General features: G+C 46.8%; 1 protein-coding gene across 1 annotated transcript in view; it reads left to right on the top strand.

Annotated features, from left to right (window-relative positions):
• NEK4 (NIMA related kinase 4) overlaps positions 1-19,554 on the top strand; it is a 171,422-nt gene that overhangs the window by 21,272 nt on the left and 130,596 nt on the right. The window contains exons 3-6 of the mRNA XM_063940618.1: positions 11,791-11,988; positions 12,597-12,704; positions 17,097-17,251; positions 17,421-17,547. Of these exons, the coding sequence (XP_063796688.1) occupies positions 11,791-11,988; positions 12,597-12,704; positions 17,097-17,251; positions 17,421-17,547 (588 nt within the window). The remainder of the gene's footprint in view (positions 1-11,790; positions 11,989-12,596; positions 12,705-17,096; positions 17,252-17,420; positions 17,548-19,554) is intronic.

Raw genomic sequence — 19,554 nt, 5'->3', positions numbered from 1 at the left:
ATGAGAAGCAGAGGGTGTCTGACCAGGATCATGGTCTGGTCCGGGTAGATGAAACATTTAATTGCACCAGCATATCTACAGTATTTAAAATGATTGTATACCCCCTTTAATATCACAATGTAGCTATCCAGTACAAAACAACAACCTGTAGTAATAGTGTCCCATACACTGTAGATGCAGATAGATAGATATAATATTCAAATGGATTTGGAGAAATGGATTTAATGGTGAGTATCAAAAAGCATCGTTTTATGTTGTTATTTTATTGTATACCATGTTTACAACACTTATTAGGTGTTCTTGCTGTATAAATTATTCTGCAGTATGTAATGCTGTTGGGCTTTACTGCCTGGCAAAATACATTGCTGGTATAGCATAAGGTTGGGTAGAGGATGCTGGGGTCCACATTAGTACCATGGGGTATAGACGGGTCCACCAGGAGCCATTGGCACTTTAAGAGTTTGAGAGTGTGGGCTGGCTCCTCACTCTATGCCCCTCCTACCAGACTCAGTTTAGAAAATGTTCCCGGAGGAGACAGTCACAGCTAGGGGAGCTCTCCGGAGTTTCTCTAGTAAAGTCTATTTCTCTTACGTCCTAGAGGATGCTGGGGACTCCGTAAGGACCATGGGGTATAGACGGGCTCCGCAGGAGATAGGGCACCTAAAAAGAACTTTGACTATGGGTGTGCACTGGCTCCTCCCTCTATGCCCCTCCTCCAGACCTCAGTTAGATCTTGTGCCCAGAGGAGAAAGGGTACAATGCAGAGAGCTCTCCAGAGTTTTCTGTTTTAAAGAATTTTGTTAGGTTTTTTATTTTCAGGGAGTCCTGTTGGCAACAGGCTCCCTGCATCGTGGGACTGAGGAGAGAGAAACAGAGCTGGCTTGTCAAGTTGGGCACTGTTTCTAAGGCCACTGGACACCATTAGCTTCAGAGGGAGTCGGAACACAGGTCTCAACTGGGGTTCGTCCCGGAGCCGCGCCGCCGTCCTCCTCACAGATGCCGAAGATAGAAGCCAGGTGAGTATGAGAAGGCAAGAAGACATCAGGCGGCAGAAGACATCAGATCTTCATGAGGTAAGCGCGCAGCTGTAAGCTGCGCGCCATTGCTCCCAGTACTCACACACAAGCAGGCACTGAAGGGTGCAGGGCGCAGGGGGGCGCGCCCTGGGCAGCAATATTCCTCATTTTGTGGCAATATAAGCAGGATTAGGCTGTGGCACAGTAAATCCACAAATCCCCCGCCATTTTTTATATAAGTTTACTGGGACCGAAGCCCGCCGTCGGGTGGGCGGGGCTTGATCCTCAGCACTAACCAGCGCCATTTTCTCCACAGAAACTGCACGAGGAAAAGCTGGCTCCCTGGTCTCTCCCCTGCTGAACCTTCACAGGCTGGAAAAAATGAGGAGGGGGGCACTTTGGAACGCAGTGAGTGGGAATTAAGGCTATATATATAAAAAGCGCTATCTGGTATATATATTCCAGTGTTTTTAAGCGCTGGTGTGTGCTGGCATACTCTCTCTCTGTCTCTCCTAAGGGCCTGGTTGGGGTTTTGTCCCCTTATAGGTTAATCCCTGTGTGTGTGGGGTGTCGGTACGTGTGTGTCGACATGTCTGAGGCGAAAGGCTTCTCCAAGGAGGCGGTGGAGCAAATGAGTGGTGTGTCCCCGTCGGTTGTGCCGACTCCGGATTGGATGGACATGTGGCATATATTGAATGCAAGTGTGGCATCTTTACATAAAAGGCTTGATAAGGCTGAATTAGGGGGGACATCAGGGGGTCAATCCTCGGATTGGACCGACTCACAGGGCCCGTTGGGGTCTCAAAAGCGTCCCTTAACACAAGACACTACTACCGACACGAATTCTCACTCCAGTGTCGACTACGACAAAGTAAAATTGCACCCGAGGGTTAATAAAACCATTCAGTGTATGATTGTGGCAATAAGGGATGTGTTACATATTGAGGATGAACCCTTGGTCCCCGACACAAGGGTACACATGTTTAAGGAAAAGAAACAGATTATTAATTTTCCCACATCTCATGAATTAAATGATTTCTTTGGAAAAGCTTGGGAGACTCCGGAAAAGAGACTGCAGATCCCCAAAAGAATTTATATGGCATACCCCTTCCCTAAGCAGGACAGGGAGATTTGGGAATCATCCCCCACTGTGGACAAGGCCCTGACGCGCTTGTCTAAGAAAGTGGCGCTACCGTCTCCTGACACAGCGGCCCTTAAGGTCCCTGCAGATCGCAGGCAATAAACTACCTTAAAGTGTATTTATTCTCATACGGGGGCTGTGCTAAGACCGACAATTGCGTCGGCATGGGTGTGTAGCGCAATTGCAGCTTGGACAGATGAGCTGACAGATCAATTTGATAATATGGATAAGGATACTATATTCTTAACTCTAGCCCATATAAAAGACGCAGTCTTATTTATGAGGGATGCTCAAAGGGACATTGGATTGCTGGCTTCTAGGGCCAATGCCATGTCTATCTCAGCGAGAAGATCCTTATGGACTCGCCAATGGACGGGTGATGCGGATTCCAAAAAACATATGGAAGTACTACCCTATAAGGGTGATATATTGTTCATATGGAAGTACTACCCTATAAGGGTGATATATTGTTTGGGGATGGGCTGACGGACCTGGTTTCCACAGCTACAGCAGGTAAATCAATTTTTTTTACCATATATTCCCCAACAGCAAAAGAAAGTAACACCCTATCAGATGCAGTCCTTTCGGTCGCACAAGTCCAAAAGAGGTCGGGGATCCTCTTTCCTCGTCAGAGGTAAGGGCAGAGGCAAAAGAGCACCTGCTTCGGCTATTCCCTTCGGTAGGTTCCATGCAAGGACTTTTCAATGGGACCTTCTGGACAAGTGGTCCGGGTCCCATCTGCACTTACATCGGAAAATAACTCTGTCCCCAGGGGCCAGAGTGTCTCTCCTGTGGTGGTTGCAAAGTGCTCACCTGCTGGAGGGTCGCCAGTTCGGGATTCAGGACTGGATCCTGGTTACCACGGACGCGAGCCTCCGAGGATGGGGAGCGGTCACACAGGGAAAAAACTTTCAGGGACTTTGGTCAGACCAGGAGTCCTGTCTACACATCAATGTGTTGGAACTCAGGGCCATTTACAACGGCCTTCGACAAGCGGAGAGTCTTCTTCGAAACCTACCGGTTCTGATTCAATCAGACAATGTCACAGCAGTGGCTCATGTGAACCGCCAAGGCGGGACAAGAAGCAGAGTCGCGATGGCGGAAACCACCAGGATTCTTCGCTGGGCGGAAAATCATGTAAGCGCTCTGTCTGTTGTCTTCATTCCGGGAGTGGACAACTGGGAAGCGGACTTCCTCAGCAGACACGATCTCCATCCAGGAGAGTGGGGACTTCATCAAGAAGTCTTTGCAGACATAACACGTCTTTGGGGAACTCCTCAAATAGACATGATGGCGTCACGCCTCAACAAAAAGCTTCGGAGGTATTGTGCCAGGTCTCGGGACCCTCAGGCAGTGGCAGTAGACGCTCTGATAACACCGTGGGTGTTCAAATCGGTCTACGTGTTTCCTCCTCTTCCTCTCATCACAAAAGTGTTGAGGATCATAAGGCAAAGAAGAGTACAGACGATACTCGTTGTCCCAGACTGGCCTCGAAGGGCCTGGTACTCAGATCTACAAGAGATGCTCACAGGAGATCCCTGGCCTCTTCCTCAGAGAGAAGACCTGTTGCAATAGGGGCCCTGTGTATTTCAGGACTTACCGCGGTTACGTTTGACGGCATGGCGGTTGAACGCCGAATCCTAGCGAAAAAGTAGATTCCGGAAGAGGTCATCCCTACTTTAATAAAGGCTAGGAAGGAGGTGACGGTTAAGCATTATCACCGTATCTGGCGAAAGTATGTGTCTTGGTGTGAGACCAAGAATGCACCTATGGAAGATTTTCATCTGGGTCGTTTTCTCCACTTCCTACAGACAGGAGTGGATATGGGCCTGAAATTAGGCTCTGTTAAGGTTCAGATTTCGGCCCTCTCGATTTTCTCTCAGAAGGAATTGGCTTCTCTTCCAGAAGTCCAGACGTTTGTAAAGGGAGTGCTACACATCCAGCCTCCTTTTGTGCCTCCAGTGGTACCGTGGGACCTCAACGTGGTGTTGCAGTTTCTAAAATCACACTGGTTTGAACCGCTTAACAAGGTTGAGTTGAAATTTCTTACTTGGAAGGTGGTCATGTTGTTGGCCTTGGCATCAGCAAGGCGAGTATCAGAATTGGCGGCTTTGTCACACAAAAGCCCTTACTTGATTTTTCATGTGGATCGAGCTGAATTGAGGACACGTCCGCAATTTTTGCCTAAGGTGGTTTCTTCATTCCATGTGAATCAACCTATTGTGGTGCCTGTGGCTACAAGTGACCTGGAGGATTCCAGATCCCTGGACGTAGTCAGGGCCTTAAAGATTTATGTAGCCAGGACGGCTAGAATTAGGAAAACAGAGGCCCTGTTTGTCCTGTATGCGGCCAATAAGATTGGCGCACCTTCTTCGAAGCAGACTATTGCTCGCTGGATCTGTAATACGATTCAGCAGGCTCACTCTACGGCTGGATTGCTGGTACCAAATTCGGTTAAGGCCCATTCCACTAGGAAGGTGGGCTCTTCTTGGGCGGCTGCCCGAGGCGTATCAGTATTACAACTTTGCCGAGCGGCGACTTGGTCGGGGTCAAACACTTTTGCTAAATTCTACAAGTTTGATACCCTGGCTGATGAGGACCTAGCGTTTGCTCAATCGGTGCTGCAGAGTTATACGCACTCTCCCGCCCGATTGGATGCTTTGGTATAAACCCCATGGTCCTTACGGAGTCCCCAGCATCCTCTAGGACGTAAGAGAAAATAAGATTTTAAACCTACCGGTAAATCTATTTCTCCTAGTTCGTAGAGGATGCTTGGCGCCCGTCCCAGTGCAGAAACTCTGCAAGACTTGTATATAGTTGTTGCTTACATAAGGGTTCTGTTACAGTTGAATTCGGTTTTGGACCGTTACTGTTGTTGTTCATATGGTTAACTGGTTATGTATGATCCAGGTTACATGGTATGATTGGTGTGGGCTGGTATGAATCTTGCCCTTGGATTGCTAAATCCTGCCTTGTATTGTCCATCTCCTCTGGGCACAGTTCTCTAACTGAGGTCTGGAGGAGGGGCATAGAGGGAGGAGCCAGTGCACACCCATGGTCAAAGTTCTTTTTAGGTGCCCTATCTCCTGCGGAGCCCATCTATACCCGATGGTCCTTACGGAGTCCCCAGCATCCTCTACGGACTAGGAGAAATAGATTTACAGGTAGGTTTAAAATCTTATTTTTAGAGTTTGTTATTTTACAGGGAGGCTGCTGGCAACAGCCTCCCTACTTTGTGGGACTAAGGGGGGGAGTAGTGTCCGTCCTGCGGGGTCTGAGCCACTATCTCCGCTGACAGGAGACTGAGCTTCTGAGGGGATAGATCGTTCCCCCGCCACAGGGGATCGCTCACCCCAGCAGCATGCCGCCACCCCCTTACAGAGCTGAAGATCATTGGCGAGTGAGTCACCGCCCCCCCTAGCAAGCGGGAGGCCGGTTTGAAGAAGGCGGCATCAGGGTACATAGTGCGGCGCTGTGAGGGGCGCCCTGAGCCAGCTCCTGCACCCTGCAGTGGTCAGCAAGCCTGTCGGGGTCCGTGGATCTCAGCCAGCATTTTACCTCAGGCCAGTATAATCCTTGTGAAGAGCGGGAAGACAGCGCCATTTTGGGGGCGGAGCTTCTCCTCAGAGCAGACCCAGCAGCGGTCAGCGCCATTTTCCTGCCTGCACAGCGATGTCCAGGAAGAGCAAGCCCCTCCACATCAACTCCAGCTATCTCTCACGGTACCAGGGGGTTGTAGAAGGGGGGGGCTGCAAAACGAATGTGTAACCTACTAAGGTGCACAGTCACCGCTAGTAGGGGTCTCCCTTTATATTAAAAGCGCTGTGTGTGGGTTGGCTCCAATCTCTGTGTCTCTCTTGCCATTCTTGGGGGTGAAACTCTGTCTGTCCTCCCCTATGTGTGTGGAGTGTCTGTGGTCTCCATTAAGCAATGTCCAGGGACTCTGTGTCATATGCTGCACAGGATATGTCCTCTAAGGATGATCCCATTCCATGTAATCAGGATTGCACTGGTTTAGCACAGATTCCGGCAAGGGAGTCTGAGTGGTTATCCTCTATCAAATTTATGATTTCTCAGATTTCAAATAGGGTTGCACAAAATTAATCTGCAACTGAGGCTTTACAGAACAATATGGCAGTCTGGCCCAGTTCTGATACATCAGGGCTCCCCACTGTATATTCACATAAACGTGCTCTTGCACAGATCATGCAGGATGATACCGATTCTGATACTGAAGCATCTCTTGCAAAAGGGGTGCAGATGATGATAGAGGCTATTAGGGATGTGTTGAATATTGCTGATACAACACCCGAGCAGGTTGAGGAGACTTACTTCACTGAAAATAAGAAAGCCTCGCTAACCTTCCCTGCGTCAAAGGAATTAAATGCTATTTTTGAAAAGGCTTGGGAAAACCCGTATAAAAAATTCCAGATACCTAAAAGGGTTCTGGTAGCATTTCCTTCCCCAGTAGAGGATAGGAAAAAATGGGAAAACCCACCTATTGTTGACGCGTCAGTATCCAGACTCTCAAAAAAGGTGGTTTTACCTGTTCCAGGATCTACCGCCTTGAAAGAGCCGGCTGATCTTAAAATTGATAATACGCTTAAATCCATGTACACGGCTTCTGGGGCAATACTACGTCCCGCTATTGTCAGTGCTTGGATTGCCAAAGCTATAGTAAAGTGGTCAGGCACATTACTTGAGGACTTGGATACTATGGAGAAATGTGATGTTGAATTGTTTTTACATAACATTCAGGATTCGGCAGGATTTCTGGTAGAATTCATGAAAGACCTGGGTTCCATGGCTGTGGGAATTTCTTCCATGCCCGTATCGGCTCGTCGAGGACTGTGATTGCGCCAGTGGTCTGCCGATGCGGAATCCAGGAGAAGTGTGGAGACCCTACCCTACACAGGTCAGGCTCTCTTTGGGGAAGCGTTAGATGCGTGGATCTCCACGGCTATGACTAGTAAGTCATCCTTTCTTCCCTCAACTACACCTGCTCCGAAGAAATCCTTTTCTTCAGTTACATCACAGCCCTTTCGGTCTACCCAGCCCAGAAGGCCAAGCCGTCCAACACCTTCTTTCGGGGAGGTCGGCCCAAGTCCAAGAAACCTGAGGCTGCAGGTTCCCAGGAACAGAAACCTGCTTCAGGTACACCAAAGTCCTCCGCATGACGGTGGACTGCACGCCCCAGAGGTGGGGCCGGTGGGAGCGAGACTCAGACATTTCAGTCATGTCTGGGTGTCCTCCGGCCTGGACCCCTGGGTGCAAGATATTGTGTCCCAGGGTTACAGGCTGGAATTTCAAAATCTCCCTCACCAATTTTTCAAATCAGGCTTGCCAGCTCTGCTGGCAGACAGGACTGTCCTGCAAGAAGCCGTCCAGAAGCTGGTGGAGGCACAGGTCATTGTGCCAGTACCGCCTCATATGCAAAACAAAGGTTACTATTCGAACCTTTTCGTGGTACCGAAACCGGATGGTTCGGTCAAGCCCATTCTGAACTTAAAATCACTAAACCCCTTTCTGAGGGAGTTCAAGTTCAAAATGGAGTCTCTAAGGGCAGTGATATCAGGTCTGGAGGAGGGGGAATTCCTAGTATCCCTGGATATCAAGGATGCGTACCTCCACATTCCAATTGGCTGCCGCATCAAGCTTATCTTCAATTCACACTGTTGGACTTTCACTTTCAGTTCCAGGCCCTCCCATTCGGCCTCTCAACAGCACTGAGGGTATTCACCAAGGTGATGGCGGAAATGATGATTCTCCTCCGCAGACAGGGGGTGAACATAATTCCGTATCTGGACGATCTGTTGATAAAGGCATCATCCAAGGAGCCTCTGTTACGGTCCATAGCACTCACGACCCAGCTTCTCAGGGAACATGGTTGGATCCTGAATCTTCCAAATCACATTTGGAACCAACCAGGAGGTTGTCCTTTCTGGGAATGATCATCGACAGAGGTGCAGAGGGTGTTTCTTCCAGAGGAAAAGGCGTTGGTGATTTAAACGATGGTCCGGGATGTCCTGAAGCCAGCCCGGGTGTCAGTTCATCAGTGCATTCGCCTTCTGGGGAAGATGGTGGCCTCTTACGAGGCTCTGCAGTACGGGAGGTTTCACGCTTGGTCCTTCCAACTGGATCTCCTGGACAAGTGGTCGGGATCCCATCTACACATGCACAAGAGAATACGTCTGTCGCCAAAGGCCAGTATTTCACTCCTCTGGTGGCTGCAATTACCCCACCTTCTGGAGGGCCGCAGGTTTGGGATTCAGGACTGGATCTTTCTAACCATGGATGCAAGTCTCCGGAGCTGGGGCGCAGTCACTCAAGGGGTAACCTTCCAAGGAAGGTGGTCAAGTCTGGATGCCGGCCTGCTGATAAACATTCTGGAACTAAGAGCCGTCTACAACGGTCTTCTCCATCTTCTGAAAAATCGGGCCATTCAAGTGTAGTCGGACAATGTGACAGCAGTGGCTTACATAAACCGACAGGGCAGAACGAAGAGCAGAGCTGCAATGGCAGAGGTAACAAGAATCATCTGCTGGGCAGAAAAACACGTGTTGGCGCTGTCAACAATCTTCTTTCCGGGAGTAGACAACTGGGAAGCGGACTTCCTCAGCAGACACAGTCTCCATCCAGGGGAGTGGGAGCTCCATCCGGAGGTGTTCAAGGAGGTAACAGATCTTTGGGGCGTACCCCAGATCGACATGATGGCCTCTCTCAACAAGAAGCTTTGGCAGTATTGTTCCAGGTTGAGGGACCCGCAAGCAGTGGTGGTGGACGCCCTAGTGACTCCTTGGGTGTTCCAGTCGGTGTATGGGTTTCCTCCACTTCCACTCATCCCAAGAGTTCTAAAGCTCATAAGGAGAACAAGGGTTCAAGTGCTCCTCATTGCTCCAGACTGGCCAAGAAGGGCTTGGTATACGGATCTTCTGGATCTACTGCAAGAAGAGCCAAGGCCTCTTCAGGAGGACCTGCTGCAGCAGAGGCCATTCGCCTATGAAGACTTACCGCGGCTACGTTTGACGGCATGGAGGTTGAATGCCTGATACTATCTCGAAAGGGCATTCCGAACAAGGTTTTTCCTACCCTAATACAGGCTAGGAAAGGAGTAACGTCTAAACATTACTATCGAATTTGGAAAAAATATGTATCTTGGTGTGAGTCCAAGAGATTTCCTGCGGTGGAGTTTCAACTGGGACGGTTTCTCCTCTTCCCACAAGCCGGTGTGGATATGGGCCTGAAGTTGGAATCTGTGAAGGTCCAGATTTCGTCCCTATCCATTTTCTTCCAGAAACAATTGGCCGCCCTCCGTGAGGTTTAGACCTTTTTGAAGGGAGTTCTGCACATCCAGCCTCCCTTTGTACCACCTATGGCGCCTTGGGACCTTAACGTGGTGTTGCAGTTCCTCCAATCGGACTGGTTCAAGCCTCTACAGGAGGTTGAGGTCAAATTTCTTACGTGGAAGGCTGTCACGTTGTTGGCCTTAGCTTCTGCTAGACGTGTGTCGGAGTTGGGGGCTTTGTCCTGTAAAAGCCCATACTTGATCTTCCACGAAGATAGGGCTGAACTCCGGACACGTCAGCAGTTTCTTCCGAAGGTTGTGTCAGCATTTCCTATCAACCAACCTATTGTGGTGCCAGTGGCTACTGACTCCTCAATTTCATAAAGTCCTTGGATGTTGTAAGGGCTCTGAAAATCTATGTGAAGAGGACTGCTCGTCATAGAATATCGGACTCTCTGTCCTGTATGATTCCAAGAAAATTGGGTGTCCTGCTTTTAAGCAGACGATCTCTCGCTGGATCAGGTTCACTATCCAGCATGCGTATTCTACAGCAAGATTGCCATGTCCTATGTCTGTCAAGGCCCACCTTACTCGTAAGGTTGGGTCTTCCTGGGCGGCTGCCCGGGGTGTCACGGCGTTACAGCTTTGCCGAGCTGCAACTTGGTCTGGGTCGAACACGTTTGCTAAGTTCTACAAGTTCGATACTTTGGCCTATGATGATCTGAAGTTCAGTCAATCAGTTCTGCAGGAGCCTCCGCGCTCTCCCTCTCATTCTGGGAGCTTTGGTACATCCCCATGGTACTAATGTGGACCCCTGCATCCTCTAGGACGTAAGAGAAAATAGGATTTTGGTTACCTACCGGTAAATCCTTTTCTCGTAGTCCGTAGAGGATGCTGGGCGCCCGTCCAGCGCTTCGTTTTCCTGCTTTCATTATTTGGTTCAGTACAACTTCATTTTAGTTGAGTACTGCATTGTTACTAGGTAAGTAATGTTTCAGCAGTTGCTGAATTTTCAAGCTAAGTTAGCTTGATGTGCCTTGTATGTGTGAGCTGGTGTGAATCTCGCCGCTATCTGTGTAAAATCCTTCTCTCGAAGATGTCCGTCTCCTCGGGCACAGTTTCTAGACTGAGTCTGGTAGGAGGGGCATAGAGGGAGGAGCCAGCCCACACTCTCAAACTCTTAAAGTGCTAATGGCTCCTGGTGGACCCGTCTATACCCCATGGTATTAATGTGGACCCCAGCATCCTCTACTGACTATGAGAAAAGGAGTTACCGGTAGGTAACCAAAATCCTATTATTTTTTTCTTAAGAAGTCAATAAATATTTGTTTTTAAATGTTTCTTCTTAGGCCTCTGGTGTTACAGTTGGAGAATTGTAAAGGGTACAGTTGAAACTACCACCCGTTGTAATTTATTTATTTCATGTTTTTATTCCCTTCATTGTTATTTATTAACCATTATTACAGTTATACTGTATTGGCTAACATGAGCCCATTGATCACACGAGATCATGTGACTCAAGGCGGTCAGAGTTTTATATGGAAGTCTGAACAACAATGGGCCTGATTCATGTCTGATTCATGTCAGGTTGGATGTGTGTCCTGATGGGCAACGTACCGATTTTCATTACGTTGAGCATGCGCAGGACCCAGGGATGGCATCTGACTGTTAGTGATTGACAAACTGATGGCTTTTGGGGGCAGGGAGGGAGTAGCGATGGGCTCCGTTTGTGAAAACAGAGGCGTGTCAACGCCATTTAGGGGGAGGGAAGAGGACAGGGACCTCTAATTGCACAGAGAATTCCAGGCCTCTACAATGGGCGGCTTGCATGTCTGCATGGGTGCTGCAAGCTGCCCGATGGTGCTGGGAAAGATCCACCACCTGTTGCATTACCATATAAGTGCTATCGCTGCTGCTTCTATGGAAGCAGGTGCAATAGCAACTCTTAACGGGTTCACTGTGGTATGCCGGCGGTCGGGCTCCCGGCGACCAGCATACCGGTACCGGGTGCCCGACCGCCTGCTTACCGACAGTGTGGCGAGCGCAAATTGAGCCCTTGCGGGCTCGCTGCGCTCGCCACGCTAGGGGCACAGTGCACGCTATTTTATTCTCCCTCCAGGGGGTTCGTGGACCCCCACGAGGGAGAATAAGTGTCGGTATGCCGGCTGTCGGGAACCCGGCGCCGGTATACTGTGCGCCGGGATCCCGTCAGTCGGCATACTGAAGACCACCCACTCTAACCACATCTGAATCAGACCCAATGTGAATTGCAGGCATTTATGGACTTCTATAGCTTTTCCTTGCATTGCGCATTCTAAACATGTGCTCTCAATATCTTCCCTTTGCAGTATTTACATGATTTGCACATAATGCACCGGGACCTGAAAACTCAGAATATTTTCCTGACAAAATCGGACATCATCAAGGTGGGAGACATGGGTATTGCAAGGGTTTTGGAGAGCAAGTACGATATGGCCAGTACTCTCATCGGGACCCCATACTACATGAGTCCGGAGCTTTTTTCTAATAAACCATATAATTATAAGGTAATGTTAGATTAATTGGACTAATATTTCATAAACTCTTGATCAATTTCAATTACAGACCTATACTGTCTAATACATCATCAGGAACATTTTATAAAAATTAAAGGTTATTTGAATATGTCTGTTTTCCATAGAGGCTGCGGTATATTATATCAACAGTCAAACTGTCGACTTTCTTTACGTCGACACTATTGTAATGACTACATTGTTGAAATGTTGACAGTGTGTTTTTAGTGTGCTTCTATTGTAAATGTCGACATTTTGGCAATGACCATGCTTTCCATGTCAACTTTATCCAGGTGTCGACATTAATGGTGCCAACTTTTTAAAACATATCAACATCGTGAATGTTATCCTTCTGGTGCTGATCACTCTTGATTTAATAACCGCATACCTCCATAGATAAAGCCATACTTTAAAACATGTTATTTAATTGTCAATAACACTAGCAATCTACTTCTATGCCTGTGGCTGTTTTTTGCATTTTTCTGTGTGTGTCATTTTACTGACCTGTTACCATGACCATAGGCAATATTACAGTATGTGTTAATGCTGAGAGCAATTGTACATGACATTAACCAGTGTTCTTGTATTGTGTGATCCTGCAGTCTGATGTGTGGGCACTAGGATGCTGTGTGTACGAGATGGCAACTCTCAAGCATGCATTCAATGCTAAGGACATGAACGCTTTAGTATATCGTATCATTGAAGGGAAGGTAATCATTTCCAGTCAATATATTTCTTAAACCAGGTGTGCTACTTTTACATTGGATTTATTTATATATATATATATATATATATATATATATATATATATATATATATAATATGTATGCATGTCATTCTATATCACCCTGAAGATTAGATTTCTTGCAGTAGCTGTCACTTTTTAGAGAATTTTTTCAACAAAGTTGAAAAGGAAATTTTAGGGGGGGGGGGGTGTTCAGAAAACATCGGGCAGGAAATACGGACCCATATACATAAGTGTAGAGAAAAGAATAACACATAATTATCCAAAACTGACAAACCTAAAACAACATGGTATACTCAATTTGTAGCTTGGGGACTCTCAAGAGAGAAATGCCAATAATACCATTTCTTCAACAGAGAATTTGGGGAGATAAAGTATGGGCAGTTTAACATCTCTGTCAGATAAATATATCTAATTTTGCTAATTACAGATGTGTCCTCATACATCTTGCCTCAGTATGCCATGTAGCGGGAGATGCCTGGCGTGAGTGTGATGACAGGTTCCGTGCAACTCCGTTAGCGCCTGGCATCTTGCTCGCATTGCTATGTGAATATGACGCACAAGCAGTTTATGCTAATTAAAGTGATATGCAGCATGCCTATAATCTGTGCGCAGCGTAGTATTTCGTATACAGATACAGCCACGGTCGCACACAGAATATAGGCATGACGCATATCATTTTAATAAGCACACGCTGCTTGTGCGTCCTATTCACATAGTTTTGTGAAAAGACACATTTTAATGGAAAAAGTTGCATGAAAAGACACTCGGCGCTACCAAGTCACGCACAGATTGGTGTGACTAGAAGGGCTGTTAAATGTACCAGGGGGCTAGATGTTAGTGGACACATCTGTATTAACTCCAGTGGAGGAGGCATTTGCAGAATTTGGCTATGGCTGCTTTCGTGGCAATAAAAATATGACTAAGAAGATATCTATGATGGATTGGGACAGTTATAGAAAATATACTGTATGTAGGAGTGCCAATTGTGGAGTTAAAAATCAGCCTAGAATGAATAATATGAAGGATTAAATCCTCTGCCTCCTGCCAAAGAGAGCGAATGTATGGCCACTTTCTTTTTTTTTAAACTCTTTATTTGTACCAGGAGAGACAAACAGGTGCACAGAATACATTGAGATGTACAATAAAAAGTACAGAAAGTTCTCCTAGACGTTTTTCAAGAATAAATTTTACAGTTAACAAGCATGGGAGTCCCTCTAGAGGGGACGATAGACGGGGGAGAAGAAAACGAAGAGGAGCAGAGGAAAAGGAAAAGGGGGGAACGGGGAAGGGAGAAGAAGAAAGAGAAAAAGGCAGATACAATTGAAACAAACCAGGCCGATCTAAGCCATGGGGAGAAAGTTATACCAAACGTAACAATATGTAGTTTATAAATATAGCAATATACATATAGACATATGGACAGATTACTGCTTAATAACCAAGAGACCGCCAGGGAAGGCAGGAAGGCATCTGGAGGGAGGGTCCAGGTACAGTGTGGTGGGTAGCTCCAGAAGGCCTGAACAAAGGGACACTTAGAGTATCACGGAGAGGGAGACATCTTAAGCAACCAGGGGCTCCAAACGAGTTCAAATTTGTGTGGACAGCCATGCAGACAGTAAGTGATCTTTTCCATATTAGAAACAAACCAAACGTAATTATTCAGCGCAGAGACAGTAGGGGCAGCGGGGGACTTCCAATTCCTGGCAATCAAGGATTTAGCGGCCAGCATTATATGGGAAAACAATTTATTCAGAAGCGGGTCAAGATCTGAATATGGACTTGCCAACAAAAATCCCCAAGGGTCCAACACGAGGGGAAGGCCAGAGAGGGACCAATATATTGAGCACCTTATTTCAGAAGTGAGCTATACGGGGACAGGTCCACCAAATATGGAAGAGAGTTCCCCGATGTCCACATCCTCGCCAGCAGACTGAGGTGGCAGAAGGGAACATCCTAGACAATTTATCCGGGATGTAATACCACCGGTAATACAGTTTATAGGATGTCTCCTTGAGTCGGGTTGAGATAGAACTTTTAGCTATGCCCTCTCGTACCTCCTCCCAACAGGCATCATCTGTCGGGGATCCCAAGTCTCTCTCTGTATGGCCACTTTCAAACAATATTCATATTATTCCCAGCTGTATTGTAGCCTCTCCAACAAAGTCTCCAACAAAGACTAGGCTGGGAAGGCCACATTTTATGTAATCTATCTGGAGTCAAATAAATGCAATTAAACAGGTATATATACATTTGAATATAAGAGATACAACTAGACATTTTATATACGGAATGAAATAGTTGAGACCATTCATAAGGTTCCAAACAGAAATCGACGTCTGATTCCCATGTGGGCCAGCAGCTTATCCAGAGCTTTGGCTGACCACACAAGGGAGTAGGGTACTCCTTTTCAATGACAACTTAGAAATTGCCTGCCTTTATATGATTAATGCAGTCACATTATCCTTCTGTTCATTGATACTCCGTATACTATCAACTGACAAATGCAGCATGACCGCCATTAGCTTGTAGGTTTCCACATCAGAAAATGTTAGGTCAGAACACACCTAGGTAGGAGGGTCACCCTTGGTCAGCAACTGGTATAGTTTGGGCCCAAGTATAGGGTTAATCATTTAAAATGCAAAAAAAACAAAAAAACAACAAAAAAGATTATCAAACTTTCTTTTTTTAAACAATTCTATATTAGATGCATTTTAGTTTGCTAACTATCCTAACTGTCATGTTACAGGCTATGACAGGAGCTGGTTGGTTGGGGTATCTGGTCTTTAGGTCGACCACACCTAGGTCGACATGGTCTTAAGGTCGACACATGAAAAGGTCGACATGAGTTTTTCACATTTTTTTTTTACTTTTTCATGCTTTACGATCCACGTGGACTACGATTGGGAACAGTATCCTGTGCCGAGCGTAGCGGTGCGAGGCACCTTGCCCGAAGCATGGCAAGCGAATACGGTGCACTAATTGGGGTTCCCGGTCACTTTACGAAGAGAACGACCATAAAATAAATAAATCATGTCGACCTTTTTCCATGTCGACCTATTTCAGGTGTCGACCTAGTCACTGCCAACCAATAGTGGTTGACCTAGTTAGGGTTGACCCAATGAGCCACACCTGTCTGTTGGTACTTTATCTGTCTCCAAGGCTTCGTAAATAGACTCCAGTCACGAAGATAAACAATAGTGAAAAAATAGCAGCGCTAACGATTCGCTGAGCTAAAAACCAGATGGATTGTTGAGAGGATGAGAAATTTAATAAAAGACAATAAATTAAAAGCAATACGTAATATAAAACATTGAATAAGAACATTCCTAGTCACCAGTATTGACTCTCTAATAGCAGGCGCTCATTCCTAGAGATTTATACTGGACTGCAGGCAATAATATAATATTGGACAGTATAGTATTTTTAGAAAACTGATAGCACAGTCCATATAGGATGGACATTGCCACATGATCTTCGCTGGAGGTATAGTCCCATGTGCATTCTATCCGGATTCAAAACTCTGGGTCCGCACCAGAAGTGCAGTGACTTTTTCAAAGGTGGCGTCCAATCCAATGTTGGTAAATCAATATGTCCGAAATAGTATAGCGCTGCTGGGCTTGTTCTTAGGTCCAGTGATGGTCTGAGCACAAGAGAGGCATTATTCAGTCATGTGCGTGTGACCAGGCGTACCACAGACGCTTTTTGCTGCTGGTTTCAGCACTAAGTGTTGCTAGACTATTTCAGTCTCAACATCCTCTACCTGGTTACTGCCATGATGATCTCGCAGAGCGACCATTACTGCTGTGTATACATCCCAATGGGTGGTTTTCAGTATGCCGACTGTTGGGATCCCGGCGCACAGTATACCGGCGCCGGAATCCCGACAGCCGGCATACCGACACTTTTTCTCCCTCGTGGGGGTCCACGACCCCCCTGGAGGGAGAATAAAATAGCGTGGCGCGCCACCATGCCCGCAGCATGGCGAGCGCAGCAAGCCCGCAAGGGGCTCATTTGCGCTCGCCACACTGTCGGTATGCCGGCAGTTGGGCTCCCGGCGCCGGTATGCTGGTCGCTGGGAGCCCGGCCACCGGCATACCATACTACACCCCATCCCAATGCAGTCTTATTGGTTTATGAAAAAGGAATAGAGACACACCAATAAAAGTTGTCTGTGGTAACAAATTCAGCAAAATGATCCGATTGGAGAATACTTTTTTGTATACAGTATCGCATTATTGGTTTTTACTTATTTTTAAGATACTACAATAGCTTTCCATTTGTAGGTACACAAAGCAATTCATAATACACTGCATCCAATATTTCAGTAACTTATCTCTGTCCTGCTACCTCCTAGCTGCCACCAATGCCTAAAGATTACTCTAAAGAACTGGGAGACTTGATTGGAACAATGCTAAGCCGACAACCTGAAAAGAGGCCAACAGTGAGGCAGATACTAAGGAACACTTACATCAAAGAGCACATCGCCTTATTCTTACAGAACACAAAACTGTAAGTAATGTTCTGAACAGATAAATCCTGTTTTAACCAGATTGTCTCCTGCCGTCATAAACTGCATTACGAAAACGAATTGATTTCAGTTAATTACCATTGTTTGTAAGAATGTGCCAGTTTTGTCCTTAATATAAAAAATAGCACAGTCAGCGTCTTTGTTTTCAAGAAAACAGGTCAAGCGGCGAAAGAAAATGGTTGAGTCGAATCGAAGTAACGCCCGCAGGCATGATGAACAGCGAGAGCATGAGGTGCAGCCACGGGCAGCTCCTGACAACGCTAAACTGCACAAAGTGGTAATAATCTCATTTTTAACATGCGTACAAATAAATTCAGCACATTCTGACCATGTAGAGGCGCATTTACTGGATTCCTTATAAATGAACATATCTTCTCAGTATGGGGCAGACGTATTAAGCCTGGAGAAGTGATAAAGCAGTGGTAAGTGCAAGGTGATAACGCACCAGCCAATCAGCTCCTAACTGTCAATTTACATATTGGAGCTGATTGGCTGGTGCATTATCACCTTGCACTTATCACTGGTTTATCACTTCTCCAGGCTTAATACATCTGTCCCTATGTGTGGTATACAACTTCTACAGAGTTGGCCAAAATTGCGGACACTTTCTGAAATTTGAATGTGTTTCAACTTCGAAGGCTTATAAAAACTGTTACACTTCATGCAGTGCAATGATTCATATAGCAAATGAAAGGAAATGTAATGCTGAATTCAACACAATAAACAGAGGTTAAATATTTGCATTACAAGGGAAGTTATGCAGTGAAAACAACACTTAAGGTGAAAATCCCTGTGTACTTATGATGTCACTGTCCTATCAGTATTTCGTTGGGTATCCTTTATTTTGTCAAGACCGCTGCACAGCGACGTGGCATTGAGCCAACCAATGTTTGGAGCTCTTCCTTCTTTATTATGTGGTGCCATGAGACAATGATAGCCTCAATTCATTCTCTTTTATTGGATGGACGCCTCAGCTGTACCAGTTTTTTCAAACGGAACCACAAATGTTCTATGGGGTTCAGGTCTGGGCTGTTTCCTGGCCATCCCAGCACCTGTGTGTCATTCTCCGTGAACCAGTGGCGTAAGTTTGTCCCAGTTGCCCGGAGGCAAGAAAAATATTGGTGCCCCCCAAATAAATCTATCTATCTATCTATCTATCTATCTATCTATCTATCTATCTATCTATCTATATTTCTCTGACGTCCTAGTGGATGCTGGGACTCCGTCAGGACCATGGGGGATAGCGGCTCCGCAGGAGACAGGGCACAAAATTTAAAAGTTTGACCACTAGGTGGTGTGTACTGGCTCCTCCCCCTATGACCCTCCTCCAAGCCTCAGTTAGGTTTTTGTGCCCGTCCGAGCAGGGTGCAATCTAGGTGGCTCTCCTAAAGAGCTGCTTAGAAAAAGTTTGTTAGGTTTTTTTATTTTCAGTGAGTCCTGCTGGCAACAGGCTCACTGCAACGAGGGACTTAGGGGAGAAGAAGTGAACTCACCTGCGTGCAGGATGGATTTGCTTCTTAGGCTACTGGACACTAGCTCCAGAGGGACGATCACAGGTACAGCCTGGATGGGTCACCGGAGCCGCGCCGCCGACCCCCTTGCAGATGCCGAATAGAGAAGAGGTCCAGAAACCGGCGGCAGAAGACGTCTCAGTCTTCATGAGGTAGCGCACAGCACTGCAGCTGTGCGCCATTGCTCTCCGCACACTTCACACCAGCGGTCACTGAGGGTGCAGGGCGCTGGGGGGGGCGCCCTGGGCAGCAATGTAATATACCTATTCTGGCTAAAATATATCACATATAGCCCCTGGGGCTATATGGATGTATTTAACCCCTGCCAGGTTCCAAAAAAACCGGGAGAAGAAGCCCGCCGAAAAGGGGGCGGGGCCTATTCTCCTCAGCACACAGCGCCATTTTCCTGCCCAGCTCCGCTGCGAGGAAGGCTCCCAGGACTCTCCCCTGCACTACACTACAGAAACAGGGTAAAAACAGAGAGGGGGGGCACTTATTGGCGATATTTATAATATTTGAGCTGCTATAAAGGGAACACACTTATTAAGGTTGTCCCTATATATATTTATAGCGCTTGGGTGTGTGCTGGCAAACTCTCCCTCTGTCTCCCCAAAGGGCTAGTGGGGTCCTGTCTTCTATCAGAGCATTCCATGTGTGTCTGCTGTGTGTCGGTACGTGTGTGTCGACATGTATGAGGACGATGTTGGCGTGGAGGCGGAGCAATTGCCTGTAATGGTGATGTCACCCCCTAGGGAGTCGACACCAGAATGGAT

The sequence above is a fragment of the Pseudophryne corroboree genome, chromosome 9 (assembly GCF_028390025.1).
Source record: "Pseudophryne corroboree isolate aPseCor3 chromosome 9, aPseCor3.hap2, whole genome shotgun sequence".
Classification (NCBI taxonomy): Eukaryota; Metazoa; Chordata; class Amphibia; order Anura; family Myobatrachidae; genus Pseudophryne; species Pseudophryne corroboree.
This window is presented reverse-complemented; position numbering and strand designations above follow the sequence as displayed.